This window comes from Cuculus canorus, chromosome 1 (genome assembly GCF_017976375.1).
Source record: "Cuculus canorus isolate bCucCan1 chromosome 1, bCucCan1.pri, whole genome shotgun sequence".
NCBI classification, from domain to species: Eukaryota; Metazoa; Chordata; class Aves; order Cuculiformes; family Cuculidae; genus Cuculus; species Cuculus canorus.
The window spans coordinates 92143170-92169495 of record NC_071401.1 but is presented as its reverse complement, the minus strand read 5'-3'; the positions used below and the strand labels follow the sequence as shown (position 1 = coordinate 92169495).

Here is a 26326-nt window from a genome sequence, read left to right as displayed (position 1 = left end):
CTGGTGGCTGGGGACACCAATGAGCAGCAGTAAGCACTCTGTGGAGGGACGCTGATTGGGTCCTGCCCCACACCTAATTATGCCCAGTACCTGATTGCTCTCCGACACCAAATGATTGGGGTATAGAAAAACAGATAAGCAATTTATTGTTCTTAATTCATACTGATCTTCAGAAGTGCTCTCAACTCATCCTCCAGCAATTTTGTGGTGGTTTTAGAATTTTGTTTCTGATCTGATTGTGTGTCTTATGCTTAACCTGCTGCTTAAACTCAGCTCTTCTTTGTCAGCATGTGCCTTGCTGAATCAGGCATAAGCAGTGACAGAAATTACGTGTTAGGTTAGGTGTTGCCTGATATGGACTCTGTGTGCCCTCTGGGAACCCAGGGTTAGTCTCTGCACCACCTCCAGCCCCAAACACCCCTTTTCTCATGCTAGCTCCTCATGCAATTGCTTTATTATTAAATTAGCTGAGACCAATGAACAGCTTCTGCTCTGCACTGATTCTCAAACTCTGGATGAGCAAGTAGGAAATTACCTAGGTGCAGATTTATTGGAAGAAGAAGAGCCCATGGGAATTCTGGTCCCTCCTTCCCCCACTCCTTTCCACAGCTGGGGCAGTGCACAGAGCTGCCTGACCTCGGCTGGGTCTATGCCCTCCCCCAAAACAGAGTCACAAAGGAAACTTTACTGCCATTCAGACGATCAGGACAGAATAAGGCTTATTGGAATGCTTATTTTGGAATTAAACCTTTCAAAGACATGAGTGTTGTAGGTATTAGCACAAGAATGGCATTACCTTTGGTCTTTTTGCAATAAACGAACTCTCTGGAAAACATTGCCAGAGGTAATCCACTGCACGAAAAGTCTTGTGGGCTATCTGACGTGACACAGAGCATGCAGGTCTCTCATAAAGAGGTTGCAAATAACCCTAACCCCGGTGAGAATTGTGTTTTCTGGACACTGGTGTTACAGAATAACCCAGCCACCCCTTCCTGACCACCTCCTGACGCAGCACCTGCTCGAAATGAAGACACGGTAAAAAATAAGGTTCTTTCCTTTGGTCAAATGGAGCCTAAAACAAAACAGAGATATGGATGGGCATTTGGAGGGACGGAAGATCATTTTGAAATAAAATACTTGGTTTAACAAATTTCATTTTTAATGAAACATTTTCTTCAGAAAAGACATAAATTACAAGTCTGGGGACTTGAAAAAAATTTAACCATGCTCTTTTTTGGGGCTAAGTAGAAGCTATTAGATAGATTTGCTCCAAGTGCTCAAGGAATTTGCCCACAACCACCACCTGCAGAGCTGCTCTGCAGTCTGACTCTGGTTGGCATCACTAGCCGGACAGGCGCACACACAGGAGCACAGATGTTTCTACCCCAAGCAGGTGAGGATGGCAGATATTTTAACATGGTTTTCTCTGCTTTGAATGTGCCTGGTTAAGAGCAGAGGAGGAACTGGTCCGTGAAGGGCTGACTGGGATCTGCACTGTGGAGTGGAAGAACAACAAGGCTGCCACAGACACACCAGGCACCTCACAGCCCATGCACGTAATAAAAACATGTCCCGTGGCTACCTAATCTTACCTTGCCATTCTGCAGTGCTTGTGTTTAAGCGTTACTAAGATGAAAAAACACTCGAGAGCACATTGCACAGCTGTTCATTCCACAGCAGGCTTGCTCTGCCCTGTCCTTTATTGCAGCTTTTACCCTACAGGATCCTGCTGACGAAACAGCAGCATCAACAGCCGGAGAGAACCGGCCAGCCGGCCATAAAAAGAGAGGGAGGCACAGGGAGTGATGGATGCACCCAAGAGCACTGGGACGACTCGTGGCTTTCACAAGAAGGTGTGATGGGAGAGTTTATGCCCATGCACAGGGCCTCTGCTTTTAAAGCATCATCAAAAAGTCTCTTTGCAGAGGTAGTTTCATAGTGCTCATCTTGGTGAAGTCAGAAGGGGCACAGCACTCATTTTACCTCTAGGCGCTTAGGAGGAGAGATTTTTCATAACCACAGAGCCAGCCCAAACACCCCACTCCCTGGTGATTTTTTCTCCTGCAGAATAAAAAAAGCAGTTTTAAACTGTTCCTGATTCTGCTGTACCAAGCTGGAAGAAACCCATATTTTTCCCTCATGTGTAATTTAATAATCAAAATGGCTTTGTCAAAGCAGTTGAAGCTCCGTGGTAGGGCTTAATAGGATGTCAGGAGAAGAAGGGTTAGCAGTGTTCTGGGAAGGCTGAGCAGATAATTCAGGGCAGAACAGGTTTTCCTTGGCTCTTGGTTTATTTTTGGCCATCAGAGAAAGCTACTTTGCTGTGAAGACATAGGGCTAAAGCTGCTGCTGGTCAAGCTGAATGGGACTGTGAGTTGGAATACAGGTGGTAATACCCACTGTCTGAATGACGTGGGTAGTGTAAACTGGGAAAAAAGGAGGATGTTACTTGTTGTTAACCCATTTTTCACCTCTTCAACACACTTGGCTTAAAAGCCTTATTTTAGTGCAAAACTACTCCAGCTGAACAATGCCATGTTCCCAAACTAGTTTTTAAGGATTTTATTAAGTACTCCTGCCCATAATTTGAATTTTACCAAAACCAGATAAGGAATATAATTGCTCTTGGCTAGACGCCGTTGGTATTTCTGAGCAGCACTGCTTTTTACGACTAGCCTCACTTTGGCAGGGACCTGTATGACGGAGCGAGGTACTCAGCGTAAGGTGCACTGGCCCAAGCCTGTCACAGTCCAAGACAGAAAAGCGATAGAAAAATTACTGTGTTGAAGCCATTCACACCCGCCTGTTTCAGGAGAGGTCAGCATTTGCTTGTACAACATCAACGAATCTGATGTGCCTCCTCTGATGGTATATCTAATGCTGGTGGCTGTAGGGAGAGCTATCCCCATCCCTGGAGGTGTTCAAGGTCAGGTTGGATGGGGGCTTGGGCAGCCTGATCTGGTGGGACGTGTCCCTGCCCACGGCAGGGGGGCTGGAACTGGATGATCTTTAAGGTCCCTTCCAACCCAACCCATTCTATGATTCTATGCTCCAGAGACAGGCGGGAAGAGCGGACCTGCTAGGTTTTCTTAGGAAGACACTGTAAGGAAACTAAGGTATGAGCAGCTCCAAACACCCTGGGTTTCCCACCCTTCACAGGATAGATCCGTTGTGCTTGCCACGTGGGGCTGCTCAGTGCATTCCTATATCCTGATGGGTCCAAAAGGCAGCTGTCTCACTGTGAATCAGCACAGTGCTTTCACTCCAGTTTCCCATTTGGACGTGAAGTATCTGTTACAAACCACGCTATGCAGGGAATATAGGGGCAGTCCACACGTGCTGGCCACTTGCCCTGTTTGTCCAGGCAGGCAAATCCAGCCGGTTACTGCTAGAAGAGGTAGAGGCTTTCCAAAGGCAGCAGGTTGGCAGGTGTGAAAGAGGCGGGTGCATTTGTTTGAAGAAGCTATGGTGTATTTTTAACTAGTGAAAGACTAGTGCAACCTGCAGTGTAAACAGCACTTGGCTTTGCCCCTAAATAGGAGTAGATTTTTTTCTTAAGATAAAGCAGAGGTGCACAGATGAGTTGGCTGCTCTTCTAACTGCCACATCACAGGTCCAGGTCCTGCAGGCTCTCCCGTTGCTCACTGCCCTCCAGCACTATGGCTGCTGGGTGGCTCTTGGCATTTGACACCAAACAAATGTAGCCAAGGCGTGTGGCTCTCCCCCAGTTGCCCAACCTTGAGGAAGGCATGGGGACAGTCCTGCTTTGCAGGAGCCACTGTTTGATGCAGCAGCCAAACCCAGCAGAGTAACCCTTGCCTGCAGACCTCCCTTTCGCCCAATCCTTATCATACCTCATCCTTTCCATTACAGATGCCTAAAACAAAAAACAAACCAGAAAATTGATTTCACTGACAAGATAAGGGGCGGGGAGGAGCTGCATTTCAGCTGGATGTGGTTTAAAATGCAGTCCACTGAGCTGAGCTAGGGCAGCTTTGAGGCCAAGCTGGAGCCCCAGCAGGCTAGATGGTAGCTTGGGTGGCTGGGTGGAAGGCTGGGCATGGGTATGACTGCAGCACAGCTCCAGCAGGGACTGAGGGAAAGGGTCCAGGCTTTGTGGTGCCCATGTGCACACAGAGCATCTCTGCTGTATGCGTTTAACCCCATGGCAAGTGGGGCAAACACCCTGGGGCGGGTGGGGGTCCCTGCCCTAGGAGGAGCTGTGCCTCCACACCCCTGTGCACAGCCACTTCCCTCTTCAAAGCTCATCTTCTGATAACCTCATACAGATAGAGAACACTTACAGGAATATTTCACGAGCAAAGCTCGAACACATCTGTCTTTACCTTGCAGTAGCAAAAGGTAGTGGCACTTCCATCAGTAACACAACGGTGGGTTGGGTTGTGGGGTTTTTCCAAAAGGGAATTTATTGCTTTTGTAAGGTAGCTTTCTGGACTGAAGTCCTCAGTTTATCTCCAGAGCCAGTACAGCAGATTGCACTCAGTAATTTTCCCTGGGCTGGTGACCGATGAGGAGGGGCACCTCCACAGCTGGGGCTAGTTCAGTCCTAGCAGTACTGTTAAGCAGTGCCTCAGCAGTTGGGAAAGCTCTTGCCTCCTTCTGCAAAAAAATAGTGCATGCGCAGTCACCTGCATGAAACGCTGGAATCCGGGAGCTCCTGTTAACAAGGCACCCTTGGGACATGGGCGTTCTCTCCAGAGCTGCACCAGTTAATCCCACCCCTACTCTATCTCACTAGTGTATTTTAACTGGTTCAGCTCCCTGTTTGGGACCGCAGCCCAGCAATAGGAGCAGCACACAGAGCAGAAGCCACAGCTGGGGCAAAAATGCCTCTAGCCTGCTGGCACGTGGAACTTGATCCTGCATGCTGCCTGCTGTTCCCTGTGGCTGGTTAGCCTTTGGCCTTTCTGCTGAAACACTCTTTCATTGCACAGGTGAGCTTGGGAGCAACACTGGCCTTCTGCCTATCAGACTGTGGTATCAGGATCCTTTTTGCCTCGGAGTAGACTGCCAAAAGGTAAAGGTAAAGCAATGATCTGCAATTGCTGCTGGCAAATACAGCATTTCAACTAATCACATGAGGACTACAACTAAGGTAAAGGAACTTTAGTGTATCATTCAGTGATCACATCAGTCACTCTGTGCTGCTGGAGAGGATCAGAAGTGAAACGATGAAGCTGAGGGTAGAGTACTGTGTTAAGAGGTAGATGAACCATGCCCCTATAAGAAAATCTGGAGTGCAGGAGAGTGAGCCAGCAAGGAGTTCACACTGTGCACCCACAGGACTACCCCAAGTCCCTGAGGCAGGCAAAGGAAGCCCCCTCTGCACTTCTCCACCCACCCGCCTTCCCCCGTGTGTTTGCAAGATGGAACAATGTCCCAGTGATACTGGCTGACAGTGTCTTGAGCTGTTTGGACAGGGCTGAGCAAGGGCTGTCCCATCTAAGGAAATAGGGACCCAAAAAACAAAAACACCCAAGGATGAGGGGTTTACTTGTTTGTCTAGCAGATATTAACCACCTTCACCCTGGTTTAACTCGAGCAATCAGTCACAATGCTGAGTAGCAGCGCAGATGCATAGCCATGAAATAACACAACCAACCACTTCGGTTTCTACCAGCCGATCCTTATCCGCAGACCACCACCCAGGCACCTCACTTGAATTCATCTACTTTTTAACATTACAGCTTCACCGTAATTCCCCAAAGACATTCCTTCTCACAGCAACAAAGGGTGGCCCATATCCCATGCATTTATTTGGAAATGTCTATCCAATTGACCACACAGGCAACTGTCACTCTAGGAACTTCACCAGTGGCATCTGAGCCCTACCTAGCTCTACATCCTTCTTTTCCTACCACGTACAGAAACGCCAGGAGTGTATTAAAGCCAGCCACAAGAAGCAGAAGGCAGGGCTGGCTCACCAAAAGTCCTGCCATACCTGCAGTCTAATACACTTTCAAGTGTCCTTAAAAAACCCAGAGACATTCTGCAATCAAACAGCTTTTATTGAACTCTTTATATTGTACATTTGTGAACATTTGTGCAATAAATACAGCACATTGTATTGATTTTTCCCAGATCGTTAAAGCACAAGAAGTCTTCCCTTTGTCATGGTAGTGTGCTGAGACTACCCAGTAAGAAAGGCTGTTGGAAGGCAGTGGCAACGCTAGGCAACTCCTGACAGCATGCATGTTGTGTGAAATTCGTAACAGCAAGTAGTTTTCAGAAACCATTGGTGATGAGCTTGGTGGGCAGAGGAGACTGGTCTGGCTGCTTAGAGGAAGCTCAGCTAGACAAGAGTTCTGGAGTCAGCCACAGCTTGTGCAAGAAGTTGGAAATAATATTGCATGCAACAACTTCAAAATGATCTTTAAGTTATTGCCTGATAACTGCTTGCAAAATAGTATAAAGATTTTACTGGATAATTGCCTTCAGGTACAAAAATACAAGTATTTTTGCAGAGCCAACATTAAAGCAAAAGGACTGATATTCTCTTACAATAACAAACAAACAGCAGTTGATATAAATATCCATGTGCAAAATAGTTTTCAGGCTTAGTCAGCACTTGTATAAACAGTGCAGGTGAATAGAAAAGGCAGGCACCCATTTCAGGAAAAACACAGTCCTGTTCAAGTTCTGGACTTAAACTTCAGGCTAAAAGACCAAACAAACCGCAGTATCATTCTTGGTCCTCACGGTATTTGAAACAGAGAGACAAGTTGAACATTAATACAGCCCTACCTGTACTAACCATTCTCACACACACAAAAAAGCTCACAAGCTTTTTCATCAGAGGAACTCCAACCCTGCAGGATTCCCTGTCCTCTTCTTTTTACCTTCATCCCTACTGGAGGAGAGAGCTCTGCAAAGTCATTCAGCAACTCCATCCATTTCCCCATTCCTCTGGTCAAACAAGGTTGCTATTATGAATAAGAGTGGTTGGTGGCCACCTTTTCCTCCTTGTGCCAGAACAGAACAGGAAACAGCTCCTACTCTTAAACCACACAGGCAGAGTGGCACAGGAGGATTTCTCTAGATCCTTTAGCTTCCACTTGGATTGCTTTAGACACACAGCCCCTCCTCCCTGCCAGCTCTAACCATTCCTTTCTTAGTTGGCAATACTACTTGTTTTCATGATGCTACAAACATATGGATAGTAAACTTAAAAAAAAACCCACATTAAAATCTTCACACTTTTCTCTGTGTCACAGGTAAAGTTAACCGTTAATCTGCTGCTGCCCCAACTCTTTGTACTGCTGCTGTGAAAAGCAATTTTGTGAGCCTGCCTCTACCCTCTGCAAATTTCTTGCCAAAATTAGTTAGGCTGGGGCATGAAGGTTTTACAGGCATGAAAAGGGGAAAAACCCAACTACTTAAGCACCCTCCACCCTGCTGCTGCCAGCAAAGGGCAGAGGGAAAATGGGGGGAAAAAAAAAATTACCAAAGCAAAGTAAATTTTCAAGAGCAATAGTAATATCAAAATATAGCAGCAGCAACAGCTATGATTGCAGAAAACACCTCCATTTGTAGCATCTAGTGAAGTACATAGGTTTTTACACGTGTGGGAATCAAAGGATGCAGTGAAAACATAAGTAATCAAAGAAATAAGTCTTACAGCCTTCCCTATGAATTAAAAATAGACATGAAAATACATCAGACTTCAGTATTTGAAATACTGGGAAAGGAGTTTAGAAGCTTGGCTGAAATATTAATGTCTCAAGGAGTACGACTGACCATTCACAGACTCCCTCTACACTAAGAAACTTTTTACTTAGTAAAAAGTACTAAGAAAGAGACTGCACCTCTAACTGTGCAAAGCTACTTATGACCCCAAGAAAGTAGCTCAAAAATACAGTTTGAAAGATGAGTTATTAGGCTTTGCCAAGCAGCAGGGATGAGACAAAGCTATTCAGCCTATGAAAGCTAATACAGATTTGAAAGCAGTGCCTTTAACACACAGGTACGCATATTTGACACTCGCACTAGCTCAGCTTTCCACTAGTCAGTAGCTCGGATTGCTACTACAGTGAGAGGCAGCAGCAAGAAATGAATCGTTGCAAGGCATAAGGGTGAAAACAACTTAAAAAATCAACCATCCTTTAGAACCAATCATTATTGAAGTTGTACATATTTAGACTCTATCACAGTTTATTCAAAATCCTTGGAAAAAAGCAGTCTTAAATCTTAAAGAAGGGTATGAATTTAATGGTTAAAGCACAGTTTAAGGGAAGTACAGGTCAAGTTGCTTCAGTTATAGACCTAATCTGAAGGGATAGCCAATGTCTAAGGAAATAAACTGAGCAAGGACAGAATAAACTTAGCATTCCTCAGCACATCATTGAAGTTATGAGAAATCAGTCTGAGTTTACTTGTTATTGCAACAAAGTTATTAACATTCACAAACTTATGGGCAGAGAGAAGCAGCTAGAAAACAAACCTGGCAGTCACACTGCTGACAGGTAGACACTATCACTGGTGTCAGCTCTTTGGCTTTGAGCTCTTGCCTCCTCCCTCCAGGCCACCATCACCCACCACACAACTGCAAAGGTTCTGTTTGATGCTCTTTGCTCAGCCCCGACATGGGACAGGTCGGCTTCCACCATATTCCTCCTCAGAGCACACACTTCCAAAACATACATCAAATTCCACTGCCACAGGGAAGCCAGTAAGGTCTATATATAGGAGGTAGTAATCACGATTTTTAAATAACCCCTTTGTTTTCTTAGGTGACTCAAATCTCTTTCTAAAAAAAAAAAAACAAACAACACAACAAACAACTTTGCTATCCTACCAGCCATAAACTGGGGTTGTTCAGCCTGGAGAAGAGAAGGCTGAGGGGAGACCTTATTGCTCTCTACAACTACCTGAAAGGAGGTTGTGGAGAGGAGGGAGCTGGCCTCTTCTCCCAAGTGACAGGGGACAAGACAAGGGGGAATGGCCTCAAGCTCCACCAGGGGAGGTTCAGGCTGGATGTCAGGAAAAAATTTTTCACAGAAAGGTTCATTGGGCACTGGAACAGGCTGCCCAGGGAGGTGGTTGAGTCACCTTCCCTGGAGGTGTTTAAAGGACGTGTGGACGAGGTGCTGAGGGGCATGGTTTAGGGAGTGTTAGGAATGGTTGGATTCGATGACCCAGTGGGTCCCTTCCAACCTAGTGATTCTATGATTCTAAACAGTATTTTTTTTACTTCAGAGGAGAGACAAGCTAAAAAAAGTGTCACTCTTGCTGATCAAAAACTTTATTCTTGGCACAAGCCAGTCAGAAGACTATTAGAGCAGTCTTTCTGCAGAACAGCTACTTTTCTCCTGTAACAACAGGGTGTTTCCACTAATTACCACTAAGAGCCGTGGATAGCCTAAGCACAGCAGCATAGGGGCGGGGCTTCTAGTGCCCAGCTGTGCCACAGTCACACAAGCCAAACATTACAGAACAATCCAGATTTACAGAAGCAGTGAAACAGCATAGCTGCACATACCAAGTGCCCATTGTACCCAACAGTACCAGCCCAGACTGTGTTTGCCGATTACTCCCAAGGCTTGGCTATAGTCAATTCAATTAATAGTGGAGTTTTTTCTTCTGGAATAAGGCAATACAGCAGAGCAGCACTTGAACAGGGCTTGAAAGAGGTTACAGCTCTTGACAGATAACCCTTAGCTCTTCTAAAACAGGCATAAAAAGGAGCACTTTAAGATAAAAAACAACATAAGGAAGCGAGGGGAAGGTACCAGACAAAACAGCGTGATTTTCAAAAACCTTCAGGCAAGAGGCTTGATTTTACCTTTTTTCCTTCTTTTTCACCTTTTTTTTTTTTTACTCTTTTCACTTGTGCTTAGTTATCAGGGTACAATCAGAAAAAAAGAAAGGTCTGTCTCCACAGTAAAAGCTAGTGTACCATAGTCACCAGTTTCTTACTTCACTGTCAGGCTTCCACTCAAGTAAGGTTTTCCTCAGAGACGAAACAAGCCTTAACTCCAGCCCTCAGGATTTCCTCTTGTTTTGCACTGTCACCAAAAGGGAAAACCCCTTTTCTTCCCTCCACGCTCCAGTCCCATTTTTGTTTCCACACAGGTATTACCTAACCACTCTTGCACAAAAAAAAAAAAAAAAATCCAAAACTTCCCAGAGCTCTTGGGCCTCTGCTTCAGTAACTCTTTATTTCAGCACATTTTATGAATCTGAGACAATGTTTTGTAAGGCTAGACTTTAGACATTACAAGTAAGGAATATACCAGTTAATTTAGGCAATATTTTTACATATATATATATAGGTAAAAAAATAAAATGGTCTTGATAAGAAAAATTGTGTAGACTGATTAAGAAACAATTCCCCAGAAGCTGTGCAACAGAGCAAAATGCACCGGCTGAATAACTGACACTAGGATAGCTAACTGCTTATTCTGAGAATTTGAAAAAAAAACCAAACAACAAACACCCCAAGAACAGATCATTCTGTATAAGAAATAAACCTGATTCTTTGTTGGAGATTGCAAAATGTTTTTGAAGAGGCTCCGCATCACTACGGTACTTCAGTTGGACTTTCTTTCCCTTTCTCTTGCAGTCACAAAGTTAAGGAGGTCAATGGCCGTAACGATGCCAAACACCATTTGCCGCTTGCTGGAGGAACCGTCAGAATGATCTACACAGAAATAAAGAAGGCATTCTGTCTTTAGGAAGCACAAAAATCATACCATCCCACTTGGTTTTAATGGCACGGTTTGCAAAGGCAAGTGCCAAACCAGCCCAGCTCCACGTGTCAGGGCCCATTAGTGGAGCTGGTTATCACGGATGACCCCTGTACATTGAGGAGGAACCCAAATAGCATCTTGACTAACAGTCATGCAGGAAGAGGCAAGGATTTTCATTTTCTCAACAAAAGGGATATAAGAACTGAAACATTATGGAAGGAAGGATAAAAGTACTTCAGAGGTTTTCTTGACATGAAAATTCAGACCAAATCCTCAGTTATATAGCGTTTTCCTCGTACATTATTTTCTGTGGCTCTACCTGAAACCACTACAAAGTGATATTATCCTGTTTGAACCAGGGGCCACTAGAGGAGGAGATGCAACAATACCATTGTCCTACATCCCTGCCAAATACAGAATTAGTACAAAAATCACAATACAACATTTTCCCATTTATATCGAAAAAAAACCCTTAGCCACCATCTAATGATTGCTGCATTGAGAGCACAAGTTCAGGTGATTTTTCATTGTAAGCATAAGCCTTTGACCTGGGAACCAAGTGGCCAAGTGACCTATAGCCCTCTATCTATGGGCTTATTCCTAAAGTCTGCCTCTATTGAGATGTTTAGGCTATTTATATATTCAGTTTGTTCAGCCAGCTGGATTGTCCTGGACTTCTGATTTACTCAATCTTTGTTCCACTGCAAGCTTCCAGTGAGATTCTAGGTTTATAAACAGTCAGCACTGAGTCAAGAGCACATCCTTATGGTGATTATCAGGAATCAGCCCAAATTTGATGACCATTCTTCATTTACAGTTATAATTGAGAGAGATGTCAGATAAATTTATCTGGTGAGTCTTAATATTATTTTTAGCTTAATTTCTCAGTGTTTGTAATTTTGTGAGTAACATGCTATAAGGAATATATATGTAAGTTCATAAAAAAAGGCAGTGTAAAGAGTTTTGAGAAGACAAAGAGCAGTAGTTTGGAGGAAAAACATCAAGTGAAGGGAAGTAAGCTAGTTTAAACAAAACAAACAGTAGAAAGAAATATTAAGCTGTCTTGAGACAGTGATGCCAGTGTTGACATCTCCATCTTACTGATCTTTATGAAGTTGCAATAAAGGTTTGCTTTAGAAAGGCAAAAAAGTGCAGTAACATGGAATGCTCACTGCGATGGAACTGCAAGAAGTTGTATAACAGAAGTAGGAAGAAGCCCATGATCACTTGCACTGCTGGGGCTTATTCACTGGCTCAGTGCTACTAACAAAGCCACTGCACCGTGGCCTAGGCTCAGGCTCTTAGTTCTGAGCAGTAACTTGCTCCAAAAGGAGATACTTTACAGTATGTGAAGTTATTAATGGATTTAACATTGACTCCACAAGAATTAGTGCCAGTGTCCAAGTGTTAGTAGCATATAGTTACAGGCACAGAAAGAGGATACAGCTTCTTCAGAACTTGTTTACACACTCACACTTGTATTTGCTTCTTGTTACCACTCAAAGATTACACCTTACAAGGCACATCATACTCACACTGAATTTGTTCGTGAACCACTAGAGCAAAGTGGTCTATTTCCAGGATATGAGAGAGTTTCCCCAAGTTGTCTTTCAGGTTAATCTGAGGAGAGAGTTACAAAACTTAAAATGCGTAGTGATTGATAATCCCCATATACTTTGTGCAGTATCAAAAACAACACATCAGCATTCATATACTGCTCCCATGTGAAGTATTGTAAAATGCTAACAATCAAGGCCAACTTAAAAGATCAGTTTTGTTTCCAATTTCCAAGAAAACAGAACAAAAAATTGAAGCACGACATGAAGTTATCCATTCTGATTCTGAAAACATAATGTATATATGGAACATAATGAGTATTTGAAAAACATTAAAGATGGAAGAAGGTCAAGTGTTCCACGTGTCTAACAGAAGAAGTTATCATAAAACTTATCATACTGGTGATTTTACTCTAGCAAGACTGGGAAGAAGTGAATAAATCAGGCTGCAAATCATTCCGGAAGTGAAGACAATCTACAAATGCAGTAGGGGAAGAACAAAGCCCAAACAAGCCAAAAACAAAACCAAGGGTGAAGATTGCTCAGCTAATGCTGTATTCCGGTGCAAATCAAGGAACTGAGAATTAAGAATTCATTTTAGTGAAGTTCACCTTTGCTAGGACTAAACAAGAAAGCACTCTGTTGACTCTGCAGAAATATAGATACTTCTGAAGCACCTAACTAATAACCAACTAGAATCATTGGCAAGAATGCATGAAACTGTTCTTCCTAAACCCATTTAAAAAAATTGAGCAGCAGCAACAGGTCTGTTATCCAGGTGACTCTCCTTGGGTAACAGCAGCAGCCATCATCTGACATACTTTCATTAAAGGGAATTAAAGGAATTCACAGCAAAGTAAAGTCTCGCACTGCAGATTTAAAAAGCCTTTATCCTGCAGCGAGCTCAGCTTGTGACGGAAGAACAAATGCCACAGCATGAACAGTTGGGCTGCACTGGAACGCAGAGCTCTGGTCTCCATGCTGTGAGTTTGAAGACATCAAAAGGATTCCCAGCAGCCCTTGTTTAAGGGACCAGCAGGCTATCGTGGCTACTGAAGCATCAATTCTCAAGCTTGTGGGTCAAGCAACAGGCAGGAGAAATCTGGCCCTACTGCCACATAGTCAACTATCAGTCAGCACACCAGTGACAAGCACTTCTGTGCAAATGTGTGTCCAAAAACTCACTTTTGAACTTAAGCTTCAGTGAGCTTTGTAGGGTAGAGCCTCTTGCCAACTTTCAGGGACCGGCTGGGCTAAAGATAACCAGGACAAGCAGTCCATAGGCAGCACTAGGAGAACCATGAAGACATAAACGTGTTCTGGAATGCTTAATGGGAATGTAACAGAATTATAGTTTTCACCTGTCTCACTACTCTCATTCAAGTTTCCTAAAAATTTTGCCCATTAGTTTTCCTGCATTTAGGCATTTTTTTTTTAAACCTACTAATTCTTTAAGGCAATTAGCCTACGCACATACTATGACACTACAGCACTGGGACTGCTTGTTTGGCTCTAAACACAAGTGACACAGCACTGCTCTTGGCCTTACAACTCAATTCTCTCCTTCCCCAGAAGTAGGCTCTGGTCCACTGGGGATGCTGGGGACACCAGGCCTTGCGTTGTTTAGCAAAGTGCTAAATAGTTTAGGACACTAACTAAAAATTACACCAGGGAAGAGGCTAAACAACAGTAGGAATAGTAACAGGAAAGTGCCAGAGACCAGACCATGCCCCACCTCTATTTTCTAGGAAAGGCAGACAAGAGTTCTGCTAAATGCATGTCTGCACTATGCCTAACAGATTATAGCGGTTGATGCAAAGATCTTTGGGGAAAAAAGGGGGAAAAGGGATCCCAAACCACTGGATCTAGCATTTGACTCCACCAGAATGGTCCTCCTCTCCACTAACACGCAGCGCTTGTTTGGATTGGCAAGTTGTCCTGTGACTACTGTTTCAAAGCCCTAGAGTGCTATCCTACTCGCAACTTATAAAAAAGCTATAACCATTACTCTTTCATTCCAAGAGATCACCACAAAATAATTGTTATGATCATATCAAAGAAAGATTCCTGCGTTGCCAAAAAAAAGCTTTGCCTTGGTAGTCACAGGCTGCCGTTTATTGATGCATGCTGTGGTACGCACCTTAACTGTAGAATATTCTAAGTCATTTCAGTGACACAGATGATTTATTTTCCCAATTTCACCAGTAAACTAACTAAATAAGCTTGACTAAAGTGGCAAGAAATCAAAATCCACAATAGTTCTGAGGTTATGTGCATTTAACCATGTTTCTCCATCAATTAAAATGTAAAATAATCAATGAATGATGCTTTTAGTAAGTGTGCTAGCAATACCACCACTTGTCTTGCTCCCCTTCTATCCTTCACCATGAAGAAAGTCAGAACTAAAGAGAAAAGAAACGGTCAAGCTGTTCCTCATTGAAGAAGCACAAGAAACTCCAAGCTGCCCATGGAAAAAAGCCACAACCTCAGAAGCACAGAGAATTCACTACTACAGCTAACACCAGTGTAGCTACAGAAATGATTGCACACCACCAGCCCCAGAAACTCTTAAGGTGTTCAAGTGAGGGAAAACATGAACCAAGTAGTTTTTTTACGCACCACACCTCCACCTGATGCTTGATTATCTGTCTGGGAAGGAAAAAATATATTTACATTTGTCTATAAAAAATTAGCATCCTTTCTCAACCTCAAGGACTTGGTAGTCTATAGGTTGCATGGAAGCATTACACATACTTCTGGAATACGGCACCTCATCTCCCACGAGACAGTGCTGAAATTAACAGAATGATGAAAGCTAAGTCAAGTATTCTACGTTAAAAACAAAATACTTCTTCTGCAAGTGAAGCAAAGCAACAGCAACAACTCATTTTAGAAGAGCACCCATACAGCTGGGAAGATGTGGTACCTTGGCACACCACATCGGATGGACAGGTGAAACTGGCCAACGTTAAAATTCACCTATCTTGGCAATATCAGCTTTCAGCAACTATCTCCCTGTTTCAGGAAGGCATCTGATACAAAAGGCAAACAGTTGCTTGTTTCCAGCCAAGGCAGAAATTTAGAAGAGCTGTTTCAACATCTCCTCTCTTCCCTGGAGAGCCACAGTGCTCAAGTTTGTGCTTGGGTTTTGGAGAAGGATAAAAAGAAAAAATGGTAGAAAAAAGCTTGTTGAAGTAATGGAACAGCACAATACAGAGCTACAAAACAAACCTGGGTGCTACTGAGTGACCCAAGACAGAATTTAGGGGAAGCCGTATGAGGAGCAGCTAATGTCACTTCAGCCTGAAGGAGACTGAAGGGAGACCTCATAGTCTACAGCTTCCTTGCAACAGGAGCAGAAGGAGCAGGCACTGATCTCTTCTCTCTGGTAAGGAATGATACGACTTGAGGGAACAGCAGGAAGATGTGCCAGGGGAGGTTTAGGTTGGGTATTAGAAAAAGGTTCTTCCCCGAGAGGGTGGTGGAGCACTGGAACAGCTCCCTAGGGAAGCAGTCAGTGCCAAACCTGCCAATATTCCAGAAGCATTTGGACAACACCCTCAGACACACAGCATCCTACGCAGGGACAGAAGTTGGACTCAATGATCCTTGTGGAGCTCTTCCAGCTCATGACATTCTACGATTCTATGTTCCCTGTTCAACAGCTGCTGCTCTTCATGGTCCCAGGTAAACCTCACCCAGCCTGATGCCATGCAGCGTTAGGATACCTACGGTAGTACTTTAAACCAGAAAATTAGGAATTGTAGATTATACCTGCTTACCTGTTTAAATTGTTTGTAGATTACTTTCCTGACCTCATCAGAAGGCTGAACTTTTCCAGCAAGCAGTGAAGAAAGCATGTTACCCAGGGTAACCATTCCCAAAATCACCCTGGGGAAGAAAGGAGAGAAGATAGGACTAAACAACACAGAACCCTCAGACGTTCTTTTAGACAAAGGCAGCCACTCTCAGCCAGCGGTTCAACTGCTTCATGGAATAAAGCATCATTGATGGTATACTTGGATTCTCTATCTCTGCAAGAACCCAGTCCTCAAATTCTGTAGACTCACACAGAATCAGCAGGTGCTGTGAGTGCCTGGCCCTTTTGAGCATCATGCTCTTGGTATCTCTAGTTCTTGCAACTGGAGAACTTCTCTGAATCTCAGTGAGCTTTTAAAAAGCACACCTGCATTAGTTTTTGCCCTCATCTCTCCTTCCGAAAGATGTGACGGGGCCAGAGACATGCTTGCCTCACTCCTCTTCTCCCTGCAAGGATGTTGCAAGGACCTGCAACAATTGATCCCTTGAGTCAACAATAACTGGAGAGTAACTGAACAACTCTCCAGCCTGTCCTACAGGAGACCTACAAGGACATATCACATACCAGCTTGTTGCTGACACCCTAGTTTATAGAGGTCACTACAACATTGCACTACAACGCAGTATTCTGAAAAAAGTGGGTGAAAGCAATGGCAGAGATGGTTAGGTTTGGGGTTTTTTATTTTAAATTTTTGCTTTAAGTTAAATAGCCATTATTAAAAAAAATATTCAGCAGAGACACAGAATAATCATTAGAAGCTTGTTATGCAAAGGGCAGGGCAGTCCTGGCATAACAACAGATTAAGTCAAGCATGGCTGTGTTTAAGATAACATTCCTGAACTGTGTTACTATAATGGAAGAATGATGAGCAAGAAGATATTATACTTCTAAAAAGCATTTAAAAGACATCCCTTGAGATCTGGTGAAGGCAGTGATACATTTGGATGAATAGTGATATATGTGGACATACCCAGATTCATCAACAACTGGTACCTGGTCGAATCCCTTCTCCCGGAGAATTTCAACAGTCTTTGCACAGGTAACAGATGGAAGCACAGTCAGAGGGGCAGAGAGGCTTAGTTCCTGAACACTGATGTTCCACCACCTAGGGATGAAAAAAAACCAAGTCCATGCAGGTTTCACAGAAAGAATGAAAACAGTTGCTAATGTACAATGGCCTTCAACACTATGGGAATAACAAAAGGCTGCAGGATGAGTCAGGATTCAGTCCAGAATCAGTAAAGCTCCAAGGCTTTCAAGTTCTCTCCCCAACAGCAGAAAGTCACTGAAGTGTGAGAAGGCTTTAAGAATGAAACCCTATTCCTCATTTACTTTCCAGGATCACAGACGGTTAGTGAAGACTACTCATCTCCCTAGTTTTATTATTTATATCTTAGAGAACTTTGTGCTCCAACTCAAAGAGCCAGCCATTAAAGGCAGCAATTTAAGGAAGAGTCCCCTCCACTTATGCAGACATGCAGTGCTTTGCACTTAAGAACTGATTTCAGAAGAATTCTCTGTATACTACTTTTTAATTTCATAATCCTTCTAATTTAAAAAAAAAAAAAAAAAAAAGTCGTAGAATCATAGAATCACCATGTTGGAAAAGACCTCTTGGATGACAGAGTCCAACCATTCGTATCTGCCACTAAACCATGTCCCTGAGCACGTCTACCCGTCTTTTAAATACCTCCAGGGATGGTGACTCCACTACCATCCCTCATTACCAAGCTTTCTTCTGCTGCTATTCCACTCAAAGGAAGTTAACTCATGTAATCAAATTTGATTTATAACTGCAGCTATTAATCACCACAATAGCATGAAAGATTAGCTAAATCAAAGGAAGCAATGTAAATTGAAGTGACCTTTAAATTAACAACTGCCATAAAGTCAATTGAATAGTCTCGTGAAAATCCAAATGGATCTGACATGCTTACCAAGGTTTTTTGACAAGGTATTCTTCTTTCATGAACCCTTTCTGAATCATCCATTTGTCACTCAAGAACTTGGACCTGGAAAGCATCAGGAAGTGGTAACCTCATTAGCAGGCTGAACATCTGACTGCAAGCCTAACAGCACATAGAAGCAACTGTTTCCAGCTTACTACCACTAACAACTAAAGTTTAATTGAAAATACACTCCCATTTGCCACCCAAGCTTACCAGCCACAGACACTGAGAAGAAAAATAAACATCATAGGAAACAATTTTAATTACATCAGTACCGTGCAACACAATAGAGACAGTCTGGAATGGAGAAATGCCAACTTGTACTCAGACAAGTTCTGTCTGCAGTTTCTAGTCGTCCTGTAGTGTGTTGAATGCAACAGAAGTCAGGAAACACGGCTAAAATCATCATGTTTTGGGATATATTTCAATGCGGTACAAGACAAACTTCTCAGCACAGCCCAAAGCCCTCACAATTCTATCTGTAAGCTCACCTGAACACTGGCTGCTGTTACAGTAGTGCTGTGTTCTGCTGTGGACCCTTCCAGGAATGGGATAATACCAATGGTTCCAAATAAATAAATCAATGAAAGCAAGTCTTTTGCTGTGAAAGATGCTAACTAGCAACGGTTATACACTGAAGTCAGACACAGGAGGCGCTCAGCTTTCAAAAGGCTAAGTTCCTTCCTACTCCGTGTCAGACCCTTTCTAGATACCTCTGAAGTTGTGCCCCAAACACATTCCTTGCTTTGATAAGTGAGTGCTATAAGAAACACCTATTCAACTTGCCACTGCTGTAAGGAGGTCTGAGGGACTGCCTCACCCATCTCCCTGAAAGCAAACAAGCAGGTTCTTACATGTAGTTCCTGACAGAGTCAGGGAGGATAACAACACAGCGCTGACCTTCCTTCAGCTCTTTGGCTGCCTTCACAGCTACAGACATGGCACTGCCAGAGCTGCCACCTGCCGAAACACAGGTAAGAGGCAAAACTGTCAAACTAAGTGAAATGAGAGAGAGCAAAAGGGAAGAAACAGTAGAGAAGGCGAGGGTGAGGAAAATAGTTTCGGAAGTGGAAGGAGGTCTTCCTGACCTGCACAGGGCTTCAGCCTCCCATATGCTATTCAGAGAAAGCCAAAGGATTTGTACATGCTCTTACCACACAGCAGTCCTTCCTCTCGGATCAGCATACGTGCTAAAGCAAATGAGTCCTCATCATTGCTCTTGTACCACTGGTCCACTGTCTGGGAAGGGGCAGGAAGACAGAAACAAGGGTGTATTTAAATGAGGAGGGCTAGGAGAGCTACACAACTAGTGTGAATTCAACCCGTGCTTAGAGGTAACAGATGCCCTACTGAGCTGTGTGCCTGTGTTTACACCCTCCAAATGCCAAGTGCGTGGGTTTTTTTGGTTAAAGCAAGACCATCATATTAGCACAACAGGCTTGTTATTGAAACCTCAGTGTAACAACCGCCTGTTGTGAGACAGCCACAGAGAGCACACGGTTCCCTCGCCTCTTGGAGGGCTTTGCAGTGAGACACGGGCTCTGCTCAGGACACAGCCTGGGCTGGGGTTTCGTGGTTTTTTCTTTTTATTTGCTGCTTGGTGGTTTGGTTTTTTTTTTAATTAAATAAAAAAGCAAGTGTCGTGTTTTAGTAAAATGTTATCTGTTCACACCATTCCACCTAGCTTTGTAAAAGCTGCCCAGGGAGGTGGTCGAGTTGCCTTCCCTGGAGGTGTTTAAGGAACGGGTGGATGAAGTGCTTAGGGACAAGGTTTAAGGGAGTGTTAGGAATGGTTGGACTCGATGATTCAGTGGGTCCTTTCCAACCTGGTGATTCTGTGTGGTCAGTGCAGAAGCCTTCCAAGGACTGCTTCTGCTGGTGCAAAGAACAAGAATAGTCCTGTCTGCTAGCCCCCCCCTTTTAGCTCAAATAAATATTCCCACAAGTTTTTTTCCTCCACCTTTCACCTCATTTCTGTATCCCAACAGAGGGCAAAGGGCAGTAAACCAAGAAGCATGACTTACAGATCTATCCAACACTGTGGGGACAAAATCATAACCAATTCCTTCCACTTCATACATTGTCTTTTCAGTCTTGTTTAGTTCTTCTGGTGTAGCAAGGATGGAGCCTTCAGGATCAACGCCTATAATCTGGAAAAGCAGTTTCCACTTTGACTACCATGACACATTGCTTTTGAGAACACAGCTTTTACTCACGAGCGTGAGTAAAATGAGTGGCCTCATTACTGCTGTTGGTGTCAGACCAACTAACTAACAGCCCAGTCTCCTAGTCATTTCTTCCTGGCAACATTCGTCTCGCCTGTGAGCAAAATGTTTTACTACTTCTAGCCCCTTGGTAATGGATCCTGTCTCCTCAGTCTGTGGACACTAAGTAAAGGGGTACCACTTGTTCTACATGGGTTTTGTTTGCTTTAAATAGATGACAGGGTTTCCCCAAGACAAGCTTGTCCTCGTTCACATGTCAGGCATCAATATAGCCAATATCTGCTTACACTTGGCACAAAATGTAAGTTACTGTTTACCACTCCCCACATATATAGGAAAATATTCAGTATTCAAACACGATACCAACTTCCATGAGGAAGTTAACACAGCACACAGGCAGACACACAAGTTAGTGTGCGCAGAGAAAACTTCACATAGTTAAACCTCAGTAGCTCCAAATAAGTTAGTGAAGGCACACTCGGAGAGGAAACAGAAGGCTGCAGTACAGAGAAGGAAGTTTCTCAAACATCCGATGAATGGAATATAGGGCCAGTTTTCATCTCCTGAGCCAAACTAGAACTCTGGTTACCAGTGAGACCAGAGCACAATGATTTCATATCATCTGAACACTTTTTTTGCTGCTCAGAACTACCTTCTAACTGAGAGTATCCCAGCACTTTCCATAAAGACCCAGGGCAGACTTGCAAGGAATGGGATATACCATGTGGAGCAGTTTGAGGTTCACTCCACTAAGGAGAAATGCTTTAGACTTGCCACTTACTTTGCAGCCTGGACACTTCTCCTTTAGCTTTCTGGAGATGCCAGTGATAGTACCTCCTGTGCCAGCCGTAGCCACCAGCATGTCTATTTTTCCTGTTTAAAGGTGAGAGAGAGAAGGCAGTTGTGAACTCTCCACCAGAATGATGGATTAAAAACACATTTAAGTACGAAATTTCTTTAATAAAATGTCAGCAAGATAAGGCTCTTTGTTTCTCAAGAGCTGTGTTACAAGACCTACCTTGAGACTACCTTGCTCAACCCCCATTTGCTTCAACAACGGTTTTGAAATGTCCATCCAGTGGCCTGGCAAGGAACCAGTTTGTGATACTTTGGACAGAGCTGGAGGTGGCCCATGCAGCTGACACCTGTAGTTCTCCTGTTACTGTATTTGCTGATGTAGATAATACATTCTTTAACTTCGAATGAGCTGCCCGTTAATTTGCTGAATGAGTGCTAAAAGCATAGGCTAGATACCCACTGAGACAACTGTCAACACAAGTACTCTTATTTTCATATGAAAAATACTATTTTGGTCATAAGCACTCAGTGAGGGCAGATACAATAGATCATCCCTCTGCCGCTCCCTACAGTTTCCATGGTGCATCCGATAGCTTTGTTAATAAATAATACACACACCACAATGTGTAATGACACAAAACCCAAATGCTTACCATCATAAGATTAATAACCTGCCAAGCAGGGGTATATGCTCAGTAATAACTGAACAGTGACTGGACTAGGAGGAAAAGTTAATACAAAACAAAGTCTAAAGCTAGAACTCATCTAGAGTCAGTTTCTAGGATGGCAGTTGGCTAAAGTATACTCATTTTAACTCAAAGCTTGTGACAGAAAGACAAGCCAAATCCTCTGAACAGCTAGAGTTGCTTTAGAGAGATGGGGAGGAAGAACCTCCCACATAGTCCTCACTTTAGGAAGAAGAAATTTAATAGCCAATTTTCTTAAAGCATCCCACCAGAAATTGTACTGTTTTATCAGGCAGATCAGTAGCAAGCTGTAAGACTCCAAGTGCCTATATAGTCAGCTGCAGCATCACACTGAACGCCTCCAACAGCTCTCAAACCAATTCCTCCACTGGGCAAGTTAGCTCTGCTAAAGCTCTCTGCTACCACAGCTCAGTTACTTCTGGCACTCAAATGTGGCTGCCTAGGGCTAGCACAAGAGCAACCCCTGCAGAGTAAACAGGTCATAGTGGTGACAACAGCAATACAGAGCACTTTGTACTCCTGAGGACTCTTAAGTGAAGAAGCTTTCAGTGTAATGGAGTATTTGGTCTGAGCATGTAAAAGATATTTAAGTGTCAGGTCTTGCACCTGGGTCACAACAACCCCATGCAATGCCACAGGCTTGGGGAAGAGTGGCTGAAAAGTTGCCTGTTGAAAAAGGGCCTGGACATGCTGGTAAACAGCCAGCTGAACATCAGCCAGCAGCGCAGCCCAGGTGGCCAAGAAGGCCAACAGCGTCCTGGTTTGTGTCAGAAACAGTGCGGCCAGCAGGAACAGGGAAGACTGTCCCCCTGTACTCTATGATGGTGAGGCCACACTTCAAATACTGCATTCTGTTTTGGGCCCCTCACTAAAAGACAGACATTGAGCTATTGGAGCATGTCCAGAGAAGAGCAACAAAGCTGGTGAAGAGTCTAAAGACCAAGTGTAAGGAGAATCAACTGAGGGAACTGGGGTTAAGCGTGGAGAAAAGGAGGCTGAGGGGAGACCTTACCTCTCTCAACAACTACTTGAAAGGAGGTTATAGAGAGGTGAGTGTTGGTAACTTACTTACTCCCAAGTAAGAAGTGATAGGATGAAAGAAAATAACCCCAAGCTGCATCAGGGGAGGTTTAAGCTAAGTATTAGGAAAAATTACTTCACTGAAATGGTTGTCCAGCACTGGCACAGGCTGCCCAGGGAAACAGTAAGTCATCATCCCCCCGAGGCATTTAAAAACATGCATAGAGAAGGTGCTAAGTGACATGGCCTAGCGGAACTTGGCAGTATTAGGTTTGCAGTCAGACTCTATGATCTTAAAGATCTTTTCCAACATAAATGACATTGTGATTATAGGATTCTGTATTTGTAAGAAAGCAACTCTGTTCTTTCATGCCACTCTAGCTATGCCTTTTCTAAAAAAAGAAAGATAACTTAAGCACCAGTGCTTTCTCCACCTGGTCACAAGCAGAAAAATCTAAAAACTAAAGCACCCTCTTTAATGAGGAAAAAAAAATACTACTATGACTATTGAAATAAAGTAATTCTCTAATAATGCACAACATATGGGATTTGCTATAACAAAACTCCATGCATTTCTCAACCATCTCAGTTTCCATTCTTCAAGTACATAACAATAAGAGAATATTAAGGATTCACTGAAGAGGTGGTTAATAGGAAAGCATACATACCATCACACTGCTGCAGGATCTCTTCAGCTGTGGTGTCATAGTGTGTTAGGGGGTTGCTGGCATTGCGGTACTGTATTGAAAGACAGAAAAGCCATTAAGTAGGCTAGAAAGACAACAAAATTCACACTGTGAGACATTTAAAGAACATAAGAAACATTCTCCCAAGCTCCACAACAGCTACATGTACTCTTTCTAGCTGTTTCCTTATATCTGTACCTAGGCAGAATGCCTAAGGGAAGGCAGAATCTTCCTAAATGACCTAATTTAAGAGTAGTTCTATGGTGACAGCACCCCCCAGTGTCCAGATCTGTCCTGTTCGTGGAACAGTTTCTTTTAAGATCACGACCCTTGCACCTATTCTTCTATCCAGGGCTGACAATTTCAGTGGAAAGCCACCCACTTTTTGCAGTTTCTGCAAATATATGGTCGTTGCTGCCCTCTAGTGACTATAAAAGCTTGCTATCGTACAGGGTGGTGACAGTTTAGCCACAGGTCCAGACCCGGGACATCTTTTCCTCCAGAGACACAACAGCCTAGGCTGTTGAACAGTCAACCAAGGAAACTAAGGACAAAAGCTGCAATACCTCCTCCCACACTATGTCTGCACCTCTGACACTTTGTTACTTACCTGGTCTAATATATGCGCATTGGGGATTTCATTTTTCAGTCTCCACGCCACTCCCACATGAGATTCAGGAGAATCAAATCTGGCAGTAGTTGGGGTCCTCACAATCTCAGCACCCAGAGCTCTCAGAACATCCACCTGTAACAAATAAAGGTGATCGAAAAGCCCAAACCCACTCTCCCAGCACAAAGACTTGCAGGGGAAAGAATTTACTTGGTCTGCAATAGCTTCCTTACGAGTTCTCCTACACCCCAGCTGCACAGCATCACTAAGCCACAGGTCCATATTCTCAATGTAATCTGGTCTCAACCAAGACTCACTTGGAGAGCTAGATGTCAATCAAATTCCTGTCTCTACTCCAGGCCTTCAGCACTTTAGGGACTATTGCAACATGGAGAAGCTCATTCAGGCAAAACAGCATCTTCTCTCATGCCAGTCACATATACTCCACACTCCTAGTGCTACAGTCCAGTATTTTATGTTAAAGTGCAAATTATGTATATTTTCCTCCTTCTTGGACGCAGGCAGCAAAGGAGATTCTCCAGGGCCCTATGTACCACTCTACTATGAGGACAAGAAAGTTTGACACTGCCTTAAAGCCAAACCTGGCTTCAGAGGGGAGGCCCTTGGTGCTGCACGGCACATGGCAAAGGCCATATCATACCTGTTCTTCCAGAGCAGCTAAGAGCAAGTAATGTGTATAGGCCCTGAGGGGACTTTGTTATTTGTGCCACTGTTTTTCAGCTGGAATGCCAGAATTGCTGCCTCAACTGTGAGACACAGAGCATCTCTTTTCTCTTGGCTGCAGGTGCAGCACAGCCCTAGTGGAACACAGGGCAAGGTTTGCTCTGTAAGTTGGACATTTCATGCTTTCCACAGTGAATGTAAAGGGACATTACTCAATTGACTTTTCCTTCCCCTAGATGCTTGTCAGCACCTGCCAGTGTAACCTGAGGAGTTCAGCAGGCTCCCTCATGGCCTTGCTCAGCTTAGCGCAGAACAGAATATTCAAAGCTTCAGTATTGCCTTACTTCATCCTCCCTTACTCAGTGAGGAACAGTGAACTCAGGGGCAGGTAGTTATTTCAATATGCTAGATAAATCTCAAGTTCCCTTGATGTTTGTATTTAAAACAGTTATTACAGTTTTTTGAAGTGACAATGCTGTGGGGAAAACACGGTTCTGCCCAGGCTACCCAGCCTGCATTTCTCTTGGCACCGGAAACTGGCTCCTAGCATCGTTCTGCCTGGTCAATGACTTGGCGGTCAAGAGCCTACACCTTCATTGCTAAAGGCACAACACCCATCTGCATCAGGAACTCTGCAAGTGCAAACGTGCTTATTTTTTGATCCTTGAAAATAAAAGGAGATCCAACCTTCTCCATACTCATTTTCTCAGGCATCACAATGATACAGCGGTAACCCTTCACTGCTGCAGCCAAGGCCAGCCCAATTCCTGGAAACAAGCAAAGACACGCAGAGCGTACAGTGAGGAGTAACAAAGAACAAAGCCCTCAATGCTAGCTTTAGCATGCCCTGGTTTTAATCAGATTTTCACTGCAGTCTTGACTACAGTATTTCTGGAGGGCAAAGGGAACATCTCCGGCCACTGGGGAGAACTGGATTTACAGATGCTGCCAGTTCTTTGAGAATCACAGCCAACAGAAAGTTGAGCCAAGGGTGGAAAAACTTGACATGTGCAAAGTGCTAGCTTTACCACATGCACATCACCTTTCTCCTGCCTCACCCACTTCATTTTTACAGAGGTAATTTGGGAAAGGAATGAGCTTTAAGCCAAAGACTCCAGCAATTATTTTGATACTGTCAGAGGAGCATTAGAGCATCTGACTATCTTCTGCACTAGATCCTTAGTTTGCAATGTGTTGAAACTAAGTCCTTTCTAAAAAGACATGATTAAAAGCTGTTTGCTACTGAGGTTCTAATGCACTATTGTCAGCTTGCTACAGCAGCGAAGTACCTTGACTGTTAGAGACAGACACATCATTTCTACTTCAAAAACCTGCATCTTCACCTGATCTGTCTTCCAGCTTGTCATCGTCTGCCTATTTGAAGAGCTAAGCTCTTCCCTGTAGAAAAGAAGCTCACATCTGTTATCAAATTACCTCTCTGTTGGATAAGCTAAACAGATCAAGTTAGTTGATGTGTGTTTAAGGTCAGGCTTTGCAGCACCTCTCTTGCTGTTTTGGGTACCAAGCACAGTACCAACACAAGCCCACTACAATGTCTCACA

At 43.7% G+C, this 26326-nt stretch overlaps 1 protein-coding gene across 4 annotated transcripts in view; it reads right to left on the bottom strand.

Moving 5' to 3' along the window:
- Positions 1-6021: 6021 nt before the first annotated feature.
- Positions 6022-26326, bottom strand: part of LOC104059241 (cystathionine beta-synthase-like protein) — a 31449-nt gene continuing 11144 nt past the window's right edge. For 3 of the 4 annotated variants that reach the window (XM_054076135.1, XM_054076146.1, XM_054076140.1), the window contains exons 6-18: positions 25452-25531; positions 24081-24215; positions 23453-23522; positions 21041-21132; positions 20059-20184; positions 19189-19273; positions 18889-18994; positions 18023-18097; positions 17056-17190; positions 16048-16156; positions 14885-14914; positions 12245-12329; positions 6022-10660 (exon numbers count right to left, since the gene is read on the bottom strand). In XM_054076135.1, the coding sequence (XP_053932110.1) occupies positions 10551-10660; positions 12245-12329; positions 14885-14914; positions 16048-16156; positions 17056-17190; positions 18023-18097; positions 18889-18994; positions 19189-19273; positions 20059-20184; positions 21041-21132; positions 23453-23522; positions 24081-24215; positions 25452-25531 (1238 nt within the window). In that variant the 3' untranslated portion in view covers positions 6022-10550. The remainder of the gene's footprint in view (positions 10661-12244; positions 12330-14884; positions 14915-16047; positions 16157-17055; positions 17191-18022; positions 18098-18888; positions 18995-19188; positions 19274-20058; positions 20185-21040; positions 21133-23452; positions 23523-24080; positions 24216-25451; positions 25532-26326) is intronic. The other variant, XM_054076155.1, reaches the window with a different exon arrangement.